This window comes from Dipodomys merriami, unplaced genomic scaffold, assembly GCF_024711535.1.
Source record: "Dipodomys merriami isolate MVZ:Mamm:240054 unplaced genomic scaffold, mDipMer1.0.p SCAF_52, whole genome shotgun sequence".
Taxonomy (NCBI): Eukaryota; Metazoa; Chordata; class Mammalia; order Rodentia; family Heteromyidae; genus Dipodomys; species Dipodomys merriami.
Window position 1 is genome coordinate 6,376,151 of NW_027206091.1, and position 15,247 is coordinate 6,391,397.

At 54.1% G+C, this 15,247-nt stretch overlaps 1 protein-coding gene across 1 annotated transcript; it reads right to left on the bottom strand.

Annotated features, from left to right (window-relative positions):
• Positions 1 to 799: 799 nt before the first annotated feature.
• Dmkn (dermokine) lies at positions 800 to 14,602 on the bottom strand. Its single transcript, XM_069999018.1, has 19 exons — positions 14,079 to 14,602; positions 13,515 to 13,694; positions 13,365 to 13,415; positions 13,182 to 13,232; positions 12,895 to 13,065; positions 12,081 to 12,125; positions 10,836 to 11,066; positions 10,261 to 10,311; positions 9,410 to 9,460; positions 8,488 to 8,547; positions 8,061 to 8,108; positions 7,433 to 7,480; positions 6,218 to 6,274; positions 5,695 to 5,739; positions 4,853 to 4,900; positions 3,516 to 3,578; positions 2,482 to 2,505; positions 2,336 to 2,383; positions 800 to 1,091 (listed from the first exon to the last, which is right to left on the bottom strand). Exons 1-18 carry the CDS (start codon positions 14,466 to 14,468, stop codon positions 2,336 to 2,338), a joined length of 1,662 nt encoding a protein of 553 aa, XP_069855119.1. The 5' UTR covers positions 14,469 to 14,602; the 3' UTR covers positions 800 to 1,091.
• Positions 14,603 to 15,247: the final 645 nt, after the last annotated feature.

Sequence of the window (15,247 nt, forward strand, 5' to 3'; positions counted from 1 at the left end):
GGGAGGAGGTAGATTTCTCTCATTTACTCCGTGTGTGTGTGTGTGTGTGTGTGTGTGTGTGTGTGTGTGTGTGTGTGTGTTGGGACTTGAACTCAGGGACTCACACACTCTTGCTTAGCTTTTCGTTTGTTTCCTCCACTCCAGGTTGGTGCTCTGCCGTTGGAGCCACACCCCCACTTCCACCTTCTTGGTGGTTCATTTGGAGATAAGACTCTTCCCCCCAATTTTTCTACCGGGGGGCCTGGCTTCAAACCACAATCCTCAGATCTCAGCCCCCTGAGTAGCTGGGATTACAGGTGTAAGACGCAGACTCTTCCCATTGATATAGAGATGGTGTCTAAATCATCCTGTCTTCTCTCACCCCCTGCCTCCATGTGACTCCCCATCCTCCCAACGCTTTAAACACATGCACCCAACTTCACCCCCAAACCTAAAACCTGAGTATGTTCCCCTGCCTGGATGTACCCCTACTTCCCTCTGCTCCCCCAAACTCCCTGACTGTTCCTCTCACTGAACACCCTCTATACTCCAAACTCCTGACTGGAGTGACTGCCTTTTCTTTTTCTTTCCTGCTTGTTCCAAGAGCTACAGGCCTGGCATTACAGATAGTACATCTCACGGGGAAACTGAGGCATAGCACTACTTCTAACTCAAACCCCAAGTCCTCGTGTGTGTTTTCTGTGCTTGCTGTGACCCCAGGGAGATGGCAGTGTCCCCTCCGCCCAGCCCCAGGCCTCCGGTGGAGAATTAAAGCACACACTTTGAGAAAGTTCTAGGGAAATAAAGGTCATTGGTTTATTTCCACCGGGAAACAGAGAAGTAGGGGTGCGGGCTGGGGTGGGGGTGGGGTTCTCCTTCTAAACCAGCACAGAGTTGGGGACCCGATGATGACATGAAGACATCAGATGGGTGGGGGTGTGGTGGGAAATGAGGATCTTGTGAGCCCCAGTCCCCAGCTGAGCAGATGGGGGGATGTCAGCACCTCCCCCAAAATGGCTGCCACAGCTGGGAGGGTCTGGGGGAAACCCAGTCAGGCTCCTTGAAGAAAGGGGCACTTTCATCAGGCCTCAGGGGTGACTGGAAAGAATTTTCTAGGAGGAAAAAAAAGTGGGGGGGGGAATCAAATGAGACATTGAGACTTCAATTACCTTTCACCCAGATTTGGGGTGTCTGGGGGGGACAGTGCTCCAGAGACTTCTTTGTTGTCCCCCTCCTCGCCCTCCATCCACCTTGGGTTCCCCTCTTTTTTATTTCCCTTCCACTAAAACAAATTTTGTGGTCCCCCAGGTTGATGGATAACCAGCAGCCCCTGGCACTGCCAGGGCCTCTTCCGGGACCTTTGGCCCCTCAGTGCCATCCGTGTCTCCAGTTCCCCAACCCACTTCCGGTCCATGCTCAACTCAGCACCCTGCTTCTCAGAACTCTGCCATGTCGGTTCCATTTTCCTTTCAATCCTGTTTCCCAAATGGGCCTGGGGCCCTGGGTGTAGAGTCTGGGGTCTGGGCCTCCCAGAGCACCCTCGGACTTCAGATCACTCCTGATCAGGCCCCAGGAAACGGCAAGGGCCCCAAGGCCCCAGGGGTGACACTTCTTTTATTCCCTCCCTCCCTGCCTCCCTCCCTCTCTCCCTTCCTTTCTTTTTTTCTTTATTTCCCTTCCTTCTTTCCTTCCCCTCCCTTCCTTCCCTCCCTCTCTTTCCCTCCTGCCCTCCCTCCCTCTCCCCCCTCTTGTTTGCTACCATCCTGGGGCTTGAGCAAGCTCAGGGGCTGGGATTTTCTGCTCAAGGCCGGCACTCAGCCACTTGAGCCACATCTCCACTTTTGGTGGATTCATTGGAGATAAGACTCTCTGGGACTTTCCTCTCAGCCTTCTGACTAGCTAGGATAGCAGGCCTGGCTGGAGGTAACCTTTCCTTCTTCCTTCCTTCCTTTCCTTCCTTTCCTTCCTTCCTTCCTTTCTTTCTTTTTCTTCCTTTCTTTCTTCCCTTCTTCCCTTCCTTCCTTCCTTCTTTCTTTCTTTTTCTTCCTTTCTTCCCTTCTTTCTTTCCTTCCTTCTTTCTTTCTTTCTTTCTCTCTTTCCTCTTTATTTATTTATTTATTTTTTGGTCGGTCGTGGGGCCTGAACTCTGGGCCTGGGTGCTGTCCCTCAGCTCTTCAGCTCAAGACTAATGCTCTACCACTTGAGCTACAGCACCACTTCTGGTTTTCTGGTGGTTTACTGGAGATAAGAGTCTCACGGCTGTTCCTGCCCAGGCTGGCTTTGAAGCAAGATCCTCCGATCTCAGCCTCCTGAGTAGCCAGGATGACAAGCGTGAGCCACCGGGCCCAGCACTTACCTACCAAAACTTCAGCCACTTCAGCACATCAGGCTGTGCCTGGGATGCCTGGGACACAAGGAGGCGGAGGGCAGGTGAGAATGGACGTGGACTGCCCTCCTCCCTCTCCAGCCTCAGGCCCGCTCTGTCCCCAGCCACATACTCACCGAGGAAGAAGGCGTGGTTCCTCCCTGTAAGACAAGAGCAGAGGAGGTTGTTCGGGGCCACAGCAGCCGTGATGGGCTCTGTGTGTGGCCTCAGCCTCACTATGGATTTCTATCCCCCACCCATTGGTCATGCTGAGAACATTTTCTCATGGAGACGAGGTTGACCGCGGCCCGAGCCTGCAGAGATCCAGGCTGGTGGCGTTCTGGCTGCTGAGTAGGTAGAATCAGCCCACAGATCTTGGCCTCTTATGGACACCCACACGTGTTCACTACATCCGTACTTCCCTCCCTCAGCCGCTGGGGCCTCAAGCTCTCATTCAGCTTGTTAGGCTCACTGAGCTGCACACTCAGCCCCACATATATATGTATGTATCAAAATCTCAGGCTTTTGCATAGGCTGCTCTCAGAATGCAACCCTCCTACCTCTCTGTCTCTAACGTAGCTGACATTACAAGTGTGTGCTACTAAGCCTGTTTATTGAAATAGCATCTCATTGTTGTTGTTGGTTTTTTAACCCCAGCTGGCCTCAAATCCACCCATGTTTCCCCAATAGATGGAATGATAAATATGAACTACTATGCCTGACACTCCTACAACTGCTTTCTAAAAGGATTTAGCTTCCCCCCTCCCACCAATGTACCATGGCTGCACCACACACACACACACACACACACACACACACACACACAACTTTTTTGTGTGTGTTGGCCCTGGGACTTGAACTCAGGGACTGGACATTGTCCCTGAGCTTTTGTGCTCAAAACTAGCACTCTACTACTTGAGCCACAGTGCCACTTTCTGCTTTTTGGTGGTTCATTGGAGACAAGAGTCTCACAGATTGCTTGCTGCCCAGGCTAGCTACAGACCTCAGACTTCAAATGGCAATCCTCCACTCTCAGCCTCCTGACTAAGATGACAGGTGTAGCCACCCGTGCCCAGCTCTTTCAGCCGTTTTAAAGAGCCCTGGCCAGTTGCTGCCTTCTGAGCTGTTTGCAGGGCACCCATGTGTCAAACAAGGCTGGATCCAGACTCACCTTCGGGGGTGCCTTCATGGAGTTCTGCTGGCCTTTGTCAGAGGCGTATGCTTGCTGGTTGTACTTGTGGTTATGGGGGACAAGAAGGGGAAGAGTTGAAGGTGCTTTGTTCTGGGATACGCCCTCCCTGCCCACATTGAAACTGCTCTCACTATTCATGTGTGGTTTTCTTAATTTTTGTTTTTATTTTTTATTGTCAGTCATGGGGCCTGAACTCTGGGCCTGGGCGCTGTCCCTCAGCTCTTCAGCTCAAGGCTAGCGCTCTACCACTTGAGCCACAGTGCCACTTCCATTTTATTTTTCTGGTGGTTAATTGGAGATGAGTCTCACAGAATTTCCTGCTCAGACTGGCTTTGAGTTGCGATCCTCAGATCTCAGCCTCCTGAGTAGCTAGGATGACAGGCATGAGCCACTGGCGCCCAGAACTTATTTTTTGGCTGTTCTAGGGTTTGAACTCAGGTCCTCTCATTCTCTAGGCAAATGCTCTATGCCTTGAGTCACACCTCTACCACCTCTTCCTTTGGCTATGTTTTTGGGGGTTTCGTTGTGGGGCCTGAACTCTGGGCCTGGGCCCTGTCCCTCAGCTCTTCAGCTCAAGGCTAGTGTGCTACCACTTAAGCCACAGTGCCACTTACAGCTTTTCTGCATATGTGGTACTGAGGAATCAAACCCAGGGCCTCATGCATGCAAGGCAAGCGCTCTACCACTGAGCCACCTTCCCAGCCCTTCCTTTGGCTATTTTTGAGATACAGTCTTGCTTTATTCCTTTTTTAAAACCTGAGCCAATCTGGACTACAATCCTCCTGTTTATACTTCCTGCCATAGCTGGGATGACAGGTGCACATAACCATGCCCAGCCTTTTCTGTTGAGGTGTGTGTAAGGGTGCCATGGAGCACTGGAAAAAAAAAACAAGCTAATTCCTCTTGGAAAGCAGTTGTAGGAGTGCTAGGCATAGTAGTTCACACTTCTAATTCCATCTACTTGGGAGGCAGGAATAGAAAGATTTGTGGATTTGAGGCCAGCTGGATGTTCTGAAACCCTTGCGTGTGTGTGTGTGTGTGTGTGTGTGTGTGTGTGTGTGTGTGTGCGCGCGCGCATGTGCACGCATGGTACCAGTTCTGGGGGCTTGCAGTTAGGGCCTGGACCCTGTGCCTGAGCTTGTCGTGCAAGGATGATGCTCCACCCCTTGAGCCACAGCCACAGCAGCTTTTTGCTGCTTAACAGGAGTCTCACAGACTTTCCTGCCCTGGCTGGGTTTGAACCTTGATCCTGAGCAGCTGGGACAATGACCACGTGCAGAAGGAGGGCTAGGTGGGCGCAAGGCCTGGGGGCTCACCTGTTCAGCACCCCCGGCCCTCTTCTGTAAGGAGACCACGTCTGTGTCCTGAGCGGAGAAAGAAGCCCTGTCATGGCTGTCACGGTCCTCTGATCCAGGCAACCCCAGCGCTGGTGCGCAACCTCTGTCCTGCCCGCCCTCGCCCCACATCCACCCCACCGTGGACAAGGCCGATACCACGCCCCCTGCCCCCCACCGAGGGACAGAAGAGCTCACTCCACAGCTCAGCTACACATGCTCACCAGACCTTTCTGGGTGGTTTGTTTTAGTGTGTGTGTGTGTGTGTGTGTGTGTGTGTGTGTGTGTGTGTGTGTGTATTTTTTATGCCAGTCCTGGGACTTGAACTGGGGACCTGGGAGCTGCCCTGAGCTTCCTTCCTTCCTTCCTTCCTTTCTTTCTTTCTTTCTTTCTTTCTTTCTTTCTTTCTTTCTTTCTTTCTTTCTTTCTTTCTTTCTTTCTTTCTTTCTTTCTCTTTCTTTTTTGTGCTCTACCACTTGAGCCACAGCACAGCACCAATTCTGGTGCTGGTTCATTGGAGATGAGTCTCAGAGTCTTAGAAACTTTTCTGCCCGGGCTGGCTTTGAACCGTGATCCTCAGATCTCAGCCTCCTGAGTAGCTGGGATGACAGGTGTGGGCCACCAGCACCTAGCTGTCTTGGGTTTTTTATCCCCACACTCCTTGTTCATGACTCTCAGGCTTTCTTACACCCCACCTATTTCGGGTGGCACAAAGCAAGGAGGTGGATCAGAAAAGAGGGAGGGGAAGAAGCCAGAACATCAGAATCAATAAGCCAAAGGCCCTGACCCTCAGTTTCCCAGAATGGAAAGTTTTACAGTCTTACCTCAATCTCTTTCCAGTTGAAGAAAGGAGTTCTGCGTTTGAAATCCTGGAAGGGAGAAGGGAGGAGAGGTGAGCAGTCTCTCAGAAAGCCAGAAAACTGAGAGGGTCTAGGACAATCTTGAACCAGGCAGTGTAGCGCATGCCTGTAATCCAGCTACTCAGAAGGCTGAGATCGGAGGATCATAGTTCAAACTCAGCCTGGAGAAGAAATTCTATGATCCTCTTTATCTCCCAATGCACCACTACAAGCCAGAAATGGAGCTGCGGGTGAGCACTAGTCTCAAGTGGAAAAAAAACGTTCAGTGACAGCACCAGGCCCTGAGTTCAAGTTCCTGGTGGGGGGATAGGGGTGGGAAAAGCTAGAGAGAGTTTGGGGCTCTGGGGTGTTGGGGGAGAGGCCCCATGGAGTCACTGTGTGATGGCCAGGCTGGGTGCAGTTAAAGAAGGCATTCATGGTGGGGGGGTGGGGCAGGGATGATCCAGGACCACCCCCCAGGTTGTTGCAAGAGGGGGACAGTTCCTACCTCCCAAAGTCGGCGGAAATAGAGCAGAGCTCGGGTGCTGGGAGACGGGACGTGACCCTGTGAACGAAAAAATGGGGAGCCTTGTTTGTAAGGGCCACACTGATCTAAGGCCCAACTCACCCCCCCCTCCCCAGTCCCCAAAACACAGGCATGTTCTGTCTTCTCTTGGTCCCCTTCCTTGGCAGGACATCTGTATAGGAGAATTGGGGGACCCAGACCTCCCCATTTTTCAAACCCCATCTCCAGTGCCTCTCTGACCCCTGATCCACCCACCCATCCACCCAGGACAGCAGCGGAGACGGAAGAATGGAGGAGAGACAGGCGGAGAAGCACCATGGCTGGCTTCCGGCTGAGCATTTGGAGGAGAGTGTTTTGTTGTTGTTGTAGTTGGCTATGGGGCTTGAACTCTAGGCCTGGGCGCTGTCTGTGAGCTCTTCAGCTCAAAGTGAGCGCTCTACCACTTGAGCCACAGCGCCACTTCTGGTTTTCTGGTGGTTTATTGGAGATAAGAATTTCACGGCCTTTCCTGCCAGGGCTGGCTTTGACCTGTAATCCTCAGACCTCAGCCTCCTGAGTAGCTAGGATTACAGGTATGAGCCACTGGTGCCTGACCCTTGAGGGGACTCTTAAGTAGGGTTAATGTGTGGGGGGGCTCCTATCCCCTCCTCCTGAGCAAAAAGAAAAGTGTTCTAAGAGAAAGCTAGAGGCCAGGCGCCGGTGGCTCAAGCCTGTCACCCTAGCTACTCAGGAGGCTGAGATCTGAGGATCATGGTTCCAAGCCAGCCCAGGCAGGAAACTCCATGAGACTCTTACTTCCAATGAATCACCAGAAAACCAGAAGTGGTGCTGTAGCTCAAGTGGTAGAGCGCTCACCTTGAGCTGAAGAGCTGAGGGACAGCGCCCAGGCCCAGAGTTCAAGCCCCAGGACTGACCAAAAACAAAAACAAAAAAGGAGGCTTGAAGATGGCATTTTCTTTTTTGGGGGGGGGGACATTGAGGCAAGGCAGGGGAGTAGGAATGGTGCTTCTGAGGTACACAGGGACCTGAGGCTGCCATGATCACTGCACAAGTCCAGATGGCCCAGCTGGGGTTGATGGCCCCGAAATCTTCTCAAGAACATTCCATAAGTGGTTGGGATCGATTTGAGCCTTGATTCCTGGCCCCCTCCCTCCCCAAGCTGGAGCAGAGGCGAAGCCTTCTTCCCTCCCGGCTCACCTTGTCCACAGCATCCCAGTTAATGAAGCCCATCTTGGATTTTAAGTTCTGCAGAGAAACAGAAAGAATTGTCCAAACATCTGGTCACCAGCCAGAGCACTGGTGACCAGCACCCAGCATCCTGGCTGCTAAGGAGGCTGAGATCTGAGGATTGAGGATAGAGGCCAGCCTGGGTGGAAAAGTCACTAAGACTCTTTTTTTTTTTAATTTTTAATTTTTTGGGCCCAGTCGTGGGGCCTGAACTCTAGGCCTGGGCGCTGTCCTCAGCTCTTCAGCTCAAGGCTGGTGCTCTATCACTTGCGCACGACTTCCAGCTTTTTTCTTTTTGCTTATGTGGTGCTGAGGAATCGAACCCAGGGCCTCAGGCATGCAAGGCAAGCACTCTACCACTGAGCCACCTTCCCAGCCAGTCACTAAGACTCTTATCTGTAGTGAACCACCAAAAAGCCAGACTTCAGCTGTGGCTCAAGTGGTAGAGCACTAGCCTTGAGCACAAAAGCTCAGGGACAGTGTCCAGACCCTGAATTCAAACAAGTAAATAAATGAAAGTACTTGGCCCTGTAGGGCCATGGCCAGCGTGAGTTTTCCAAAGGAAGAAGGAACCCCAGAACAATCGTGTGAGACTCACCTTCCAGAAGTAGTCAAAGTTGAAGGGCCCGGGAGACTTCGGAGAGTTCTGAGGAAACATACAGAAAAGGCAGGAGGGTAAGAAGTCACTTTGTGAGCAAGAGGCCAGGATAGAGCCAGAAGCCGGTGGCTGCATTCCAGCTACTCAGGAGGCTGAGATCTGAGGATCACAATTCAAAGCCATTCTGGGGTAGAAAAGTCTGGGAGCCTCTGATCTCCAACAAACCAGCAAAATTCCAGAAATTGAGCTGTGGCTCAAGTGATAGGGCACCAGTTATGAGCAGAGGAAAAAAAAAAAAAGAGCTCAGGGACAACACCCAGGCCCTGAGTTCAAGCCCCAGTACCAGTGTTTTTGAGGCAGGGTCAGGAAGGATGGTGGTCAGAGGCAGAGTGGGCCTGGCACTGAGGTAGTTGAGACTTGAACTCACCACTGTATTGAGTCCGCTGAAGGTGTCACCTCTTCCACTCTCCTCACTGGACCCTTGGCCCTGGGTGAAGGAAGGGGGTGCTGGTGACCATGCGAATAGGGGGCACACATCTGACACCAGCTATGCCGTCCCTCACTCAGCCCCTGCTGCCCCCACCCAAGCCCCGCCTTCCTGGAGTGATTGGCACAGTCTAGCTCCGCCCACCCCTTCCTAGCTCTGGCCTCTTCCTGTCCTCATAGCACCACTGAAAATGATAAGCATAGCTCACGTGTGGTCCTACTGTGTGCTATGCACTGAGTCTTATACGACCACATTTCTGGGTGGATGATGCTTCTGTGTGTGTGTGTGTGTGTGTGTGTGTGTGTGTGTGTGTGATGTACTTGAACTCAGTTCCTGTGGAGTTGCTACAAGTCATGTACTTTGGGTTCAAAGGTGGGGGTTCAAATACCACTTCTATACCCTGTCATGTTCTGTGAACACTGGCTTTCCAGGGGTCAATCTGGGACATGGAGACCTGACTGATTTTCCTTAAAGCCAACCTAAGCAGGAAAGTCTGTGAAACTCTTATGTCCAATTAATTACCATAAACAAGCAGGAAGTGGTGCTGTGGCTCAAGTGGTAGAGTGCTAGCCTTGAGCTGAAGAGCTGAGGCACAGCGCCCAGGCCCAGAGTTCAAGTCCCAGGATTGGCAAAAAAGAAAAGAAAGAGGGGAGACAGGAGGGAGGGAGGAAGGGAGGAAGGAAGGAAGGAAGGAAGGAAGGAAGGAAGGAAGGAAGGAAGGAAGGAAGAAAGAAAGGAAGGAAGGAAGGAAGGAAGGAAGGAAGGAAGGAAGGAAGGAAGGCCATAAGGATTTTTCTGGTTCTTTTCCCTGGGCCTGGAGTTCTACCCTGTGCCCCAGGGTCCCTCCTGTCCCCTGGCTCACCTGATGGCCATTCTGTGAGCTCCCCAGGGGGTGACCACTCTCTTTGCTTTCCTAGGGGGACAGAGAGTGGGAAGTGAGCAGGAGGGACAGCAGGACGGCAGGGTGCAGGTACGGGGTGACTTGGGGGTGCCGGGACCCCAGAGGAGCTCCTCGCTGGGCAGCAGCCCATCTTCTCTGGCAGATCTGTGCCCAGCTCTCATCTGAGAGACCACATGAGTAGCTTCGGGACAATGTCTGTCTGTTCTTTCTTTTTTTTCAGACCTGTGACTTGAATTCAGACCTGCTGCTTTTGCTCATTGGCTGGTGCTCTATCAACTGAGCCATGCCTCCAATCCCTGTCTGTTAAATTCACTTGTACAAACTGCCCCAAATTCTCCCAAAGCATCTGGCTCTCCCCTAGTTCTCTTCCTCCTGTGTGTGCATGTGTGTTGGCACTGGGACTTGAACTCAGGGCCTGGACACTGTCCCTTAGCGTTTTTACTAGCTAGCACTCTACCACTTGAGTCACACCTCCACTTCTGGATTTTTTTTTTGCTGGCTCATGGGAGGTAAAAATTTCATGGACTTTCCTGCCCAGACTGGCTTTGAACCTCAATCTTCCAAGCCCAGCAATTTCTCACAGCACCAGTTGGATGTAAAGTGAGAGAAAGACTTGATTGACAGCTCGTGCTCTGTATTTCTTGTTTAGGACCAGCCCTGCTCTTGCTGTTGATTGACAGCTGGTGTTCTGGATTCCATGTTTAGGATGGGCCCTCCTGCTCGTTGATTGGAGATGGGCCTCAGGCATGGGGGGGGGGGGACCTGGTGACTCGGGCACTGGGCAGTCATAAGCCAGGGTCTGTGGTCCTTACCTGACTCCCAGGTTCCTTGGCCATCCACACGTCATTCCCTGAATTCTCACACTGTGGAAAGGGGAGACTTTGAGTCCTTTCTGGGTCACCAATCCCAGCCCCTAAAAGGCAGCTTTTTTTCTTTTCAGAAGGGCTTCACCCTTGCTAGGCAGATGCTCTACCACCCGAGCCACACCCCCAGTTTAAATTTCTTTTTCCAGATAAGATCTTGCACTTTGAAACCTGAGACCAGCCTCCATCCCAAAACCTTCTACCTTTGCCTCTGGAGAGGTAGATTCTGGATCTGGGGAGCTGGGATTACAGACATGAGCCACCACACCCAGTTGAGATGAGGTCTAGCTAGTTTCTCACCCACTCCCTGTCCCAGCCTGGCCTAATTATGCCTCCCACATAGCTCGGATTATAGGCATGAGCCACTGCACCCAGCCCCCAAAGGGAAATATTTTCAGTAGCTGCAACCACCACTGTCAGCTAAGCCCACACCCCCCAGCCTCCAAGGTTTGCTAAGCCCGGTTTCTTTTCTTTCAGAGTTTGAGACTTTGATGTCCACCTTCCTTCCCTTCCTGGTCACTCACCTCAGGTTTGCTCATGCTGCCCGTTCCTCCACCGTTTCCACCACCTCCACTGCTCCCACTTTCTCGGCTTCCGCTGCTGCCACTAGTTTCTCTGCTTCCGCTGCTGCCACTATTTTCTCTGCTTCCGCTGCTGCCACTATTTTCTCTGCTTCCGCTGCTGCCACTAGTTTCTCGGCTTCCGCTGCTGCCACTATTTCCACTGCTACTGCTTGAGGAGTCAGAACCAGTTCCCTAGAAACAAACAAGAGCCCCCATCTTTAAAAGGACTTATAAAAAAAAGACCCAATTTTCAAGCCAGAGCTGGTGGCTCACACCTGTCACCCTAGCTACTCGGGAGTCTGAGATCTGAGGGTCTCAGTTCATAGCCAGTCTGGGCAGGAAAGTCCGTGAGAACTCTCATCTCTAATTATCTACCAAAAAGATGGAGAAGGAGCTGTGGGTCAAATGATAAGAGTCCTAGCCCTGTTCGAAAAAGCCAAGGGACAGTGCCCAGGCCTTGAGTTCCAGGCCTGTGTGGAGGAGACCCTCCATCAAGTTCCAACCCTCTTCTCCACCCTCCGTGACCTCCTCAGCTGCCTAAGGTGTGTGGGGGTTGGGGGTGGGGCATTTACCTGAACAGCAGAGTGCCAGGTGTGGCTGGTTGCGTTTGGAAATGTTGAGATTTGGGGAATCTGAATTTTTGTCCTGTCCATCTCTCACAGAGAGACAGAGGTTTACACACACACACACACACACACACACTCTCTCTCTCTCTCTCTCTCACACACACACACACACACACACACACACACACACACAATGTTTCCACCACTTGCCACCAGGGGGCGGACAGGAGCACACACAATAATGGTACATTACCATCACCCACCACCAGGGGCAGGTTAGGGGCAGACAGAAGCGAGCGCAACTAATGCTGCATGCCACCACCCACCACTAGGGGCCAGCAGGAGCTCATACGCTAGAGGCCCATTACCACTGCCACCAGGCAGCAGGCAGGAGCTCACACACTAGTGGTGCATTACCATCACCCACCACCAGGGGCAGGTTAGGGGCAGACAGAAGCGCACACACGAGTGTGCATGCCACCATCCATCACCAGGAGCAGGCAGGAGCTCGTATTCTAGAGGCGCGTTATCAGTATCCACCACCAGGGGGCAGGCAGGAGCTTGCTCTGCCCCAGCCCTTCCTCACCACCCCTCACAGAAGAAAAGCAGATGTGGGGGGCAGGGTCCCCCAAATCCTTACCCTGGAAACGGAAAAGGACGTATCACAGTTAGGAGTTTCTCTGTCCTAGATGGAGGAGGAAAGATATTAGTACAAGAGACTGCACATGAAAGATTACTTCTCATTATTACCGCCCCCTCTCTTGCTAATACCACAGACCCCAGGGAAGCTGGGACCAGTTGCCCCCCCTTTTTTCTGTACCTCCTTTTCTTGTCTTTTTGCCAGTCCTAGGGCTTGAACTCAGGGCCTGGGTGCTGTCCCTGAGTGCCTTATGCTAAAGGCTAACTTGTACTTGCACGCCCTTTGTTAGACCTTCTTTACCTGTGGACCCCCGTTGGCCCTCCTCTCTGTCCTGGGGTTTGAACTCAGGGCCTAGGCGTTGTCTTTGAGCTTCTTTTGCTCAAGGCTAGCACTCAGCACCACTTCTGGCTTTTTCTGTGTATGTGATACTGAGGAATCGAACTCTGGACTTCATGCATGCTAGGTAGGCTCTCTATTACTAAGCCACCTTCCCAGCCCTGGTATTTTTCTCTACCTGCCTTCCTTCCTCTTCCCCACCCTGCTCAGACAGGCTGATCAAGCCCGGAATCAAGGTAAGACAACAGGTAGAACTTTCCCATCTTGACAGGGCAGCTCTTGGGGAAGCTTGCCCTGCCCAGGTGGATGAGTAGGACAGCAAAGAGGGGAGGACAGAGCCCCAAGAGGGGCATGGCTGACTGCGGCCAGCCACACTGGCACTGTGGTGGCTCCCGGGGAACCCCAGAACTTCCCTCCTTGACAGGGACCCCCAGGACACACACCCCATCCCTGCCTTCAGCTGAGGGACGAGACTCACTCTGCTGGACCCAGAACTTCCGCCACCGCCACCGCCGCTGCCGCCGCTGCTGCCGCTGCTGCCACTGTTTCCACTGCCGCCACCTTGGCCACTGTGGCCGCCGCTGCCGTGGCTGCCACCGCCGTGGCTGTTGCCACCAGAGCTACTGCCTCCCCCGCCACCACCGTTTCCCTGAGGGGCAGAGGAGGACGGGACGGTGGGGCCAAGGCCAAGATCATCAAGGCCTTGGCCCCCCTGCCCATGCCCCCACTGGGCGCGGGGTGCCATGGGGACCCCCCCCCCCTTACCAACAAGTTGCTGGAGCTGCCCCCGGAGCCGGATGGCGGTGAGTTGGTGCACTGGGGGGGGGGGAGGTGACAGTTTTGTCATGGCCAGGCTGCAGCCTGGGTTTCTCCCCTCCCCCACCCTGCCAAGCCCCCCCTCCCAACCCCATGGCTGTCTCTGTCCTTCAGAACCCCCCCCCCCCTTACCTCGGAACTACTACTTCGTACAGAGCCATAGCCGGGCTGCGCCACAGCTCCCTGCAGGAAAGGGGAAGACAGGAATCTGAGATGCAGAGAACACCCCAAAACTCAGGGGGTGCCATGCGGCTTGAAGGGAAGGCAGGAGCGTCCCCTTACCTGGTCGTTGGTCCTGAAGTTGAGCGACCCTCCTGCGTTCCCCCCCTGGCTGGAGGAACCGCCCGCTGAGTTGGTTCCAAAGCTGGCTTGGGGGCTTCCAGGGTGCGCTTGCCCCGAGGGGGACCAGGGCCCCCCAGCATTGCCCTGTGAGTTGAACATGCCATGGCCTCCAGAAGTGCCCTGAAAGACAGAACGGCACATGGGGCTTCTCGCGGCCACGGCTCGCCCACTGGGCTGCTCAGGAGGCTGAGATCGGAGGATCGAGATTCGAAGCCAGCCAGGGCAGGAAAGTCTACGAGACTCTTAGGTGTAATGAACCAGCAAAAAGCCAGAAGTGGAGCTGTGGCTCAAGTGGTAGAGCGCCCGCCTTAAGCCACTCAAACAAAAACCTCAGAGACAGGGCCCAGGCCCTGCGTTCAAAGCCCCAGGACTGGCACCCCAAGAGCAAATCCACTCATGAATGACGAGGGACAGATGCCAGGGGCAGAAAGCGTTCCCACCCGAGACCCGGGGATCCTGACAACCATTTCCCAACCCCACCCGGGGTCCCCCTGGGGTACTCACCCACACCCCAGAGTGGTGGGTCCCCTCCAGTCCACGCCGGATCATGTCCTCTGCCTGTCTGCCCGCCTCTTCTCCAAGGCTGCGGGCAGCTTCTCCCAGCTCCTGGCCTCCGTGCTCCTGGCCCAGGGCCCCCTGCACCCCTGAGCTGGCGGCCTCCTTAGCGCCTTGGCCCAGCGCCCCCTGGAGCCCCGCGCGGCCGGCGTCTCCCCCTCCCTGGCCCATAGCCTCATGCACGCCCTGGCTGGCAGCCTGGCCCGCGCCCTCACCCACCGCTTCCCCAACTCCATGGCTAATGGCCTCGCCCAGGCCCCCGTGCTGCAGGGGGCCAGCCGCCCCGCTGCCCAGACACAGGGCTAGCAGGAGCCAGCCCAGGGACCCCCACACCTGCATCTCTCCCCCCAGAATCCCCACGTCCTTCAGGCACACACCCCTGATCGTCTCCCTGCCTCCCCAGGCAGCTTTGGTTTTTCTTCCCCCGCCCCCCTGGGCCTTCTCTTCCTCAGCCTTCCTTGGAAACGCACAGCCCTTTCTGGTCCTTTCTAGAATGTGGGTTCCCTGCCACTTGCCCTTATACTGTTGGTTGGGGACAGAGTTGACAGGGCTGGGTGGCCTTGGGTCCCTCCTCCCTGTGACTCAAAGCCCAGCCACTGATAGGGTAATGAGTCCTAATTGAGAGTGTTGAAACAGAGAGACAGAGAGAGAGACAGAGAGAGACAGAGAGAGAGAGAGAGAGACAGAGAGAGAGAGACAAAGAGAGAGAGGGAGAGGGCGCACTAGGCCCGGGGAGGGACAGAAGGAATGGGATGAGGTGAGTACAAAAAAATCTCTTTGTTACCCAACCTTTAAGAATTTGGGGCACAGGGTGGGGTGGGGACCAGCTGAGGAGCCACATACCGGGTCCCCAGAGGCTGGCAGCTGGGGACAATCAGAGGGAGAGGTCCCACTTAGGCAGATGGGACCCCAAGCCAGAGAGGGAAAGAGGAGAGCCCATCTAAAGGGGACACCCCCATCTTAGGTAAACCACATGTCAGGGTACAGGGAGCCAGGCTTGGCCCCTCTTGGTCTGAGTTGGTAGGGGGCCCCTCCACAGGGCACCCCCCAAAGATGGCTGCTTTCTTATTCCATGGTATCGTCAAGTGACAGAGAGCCGATCGGGTGTTGCAGGCCTG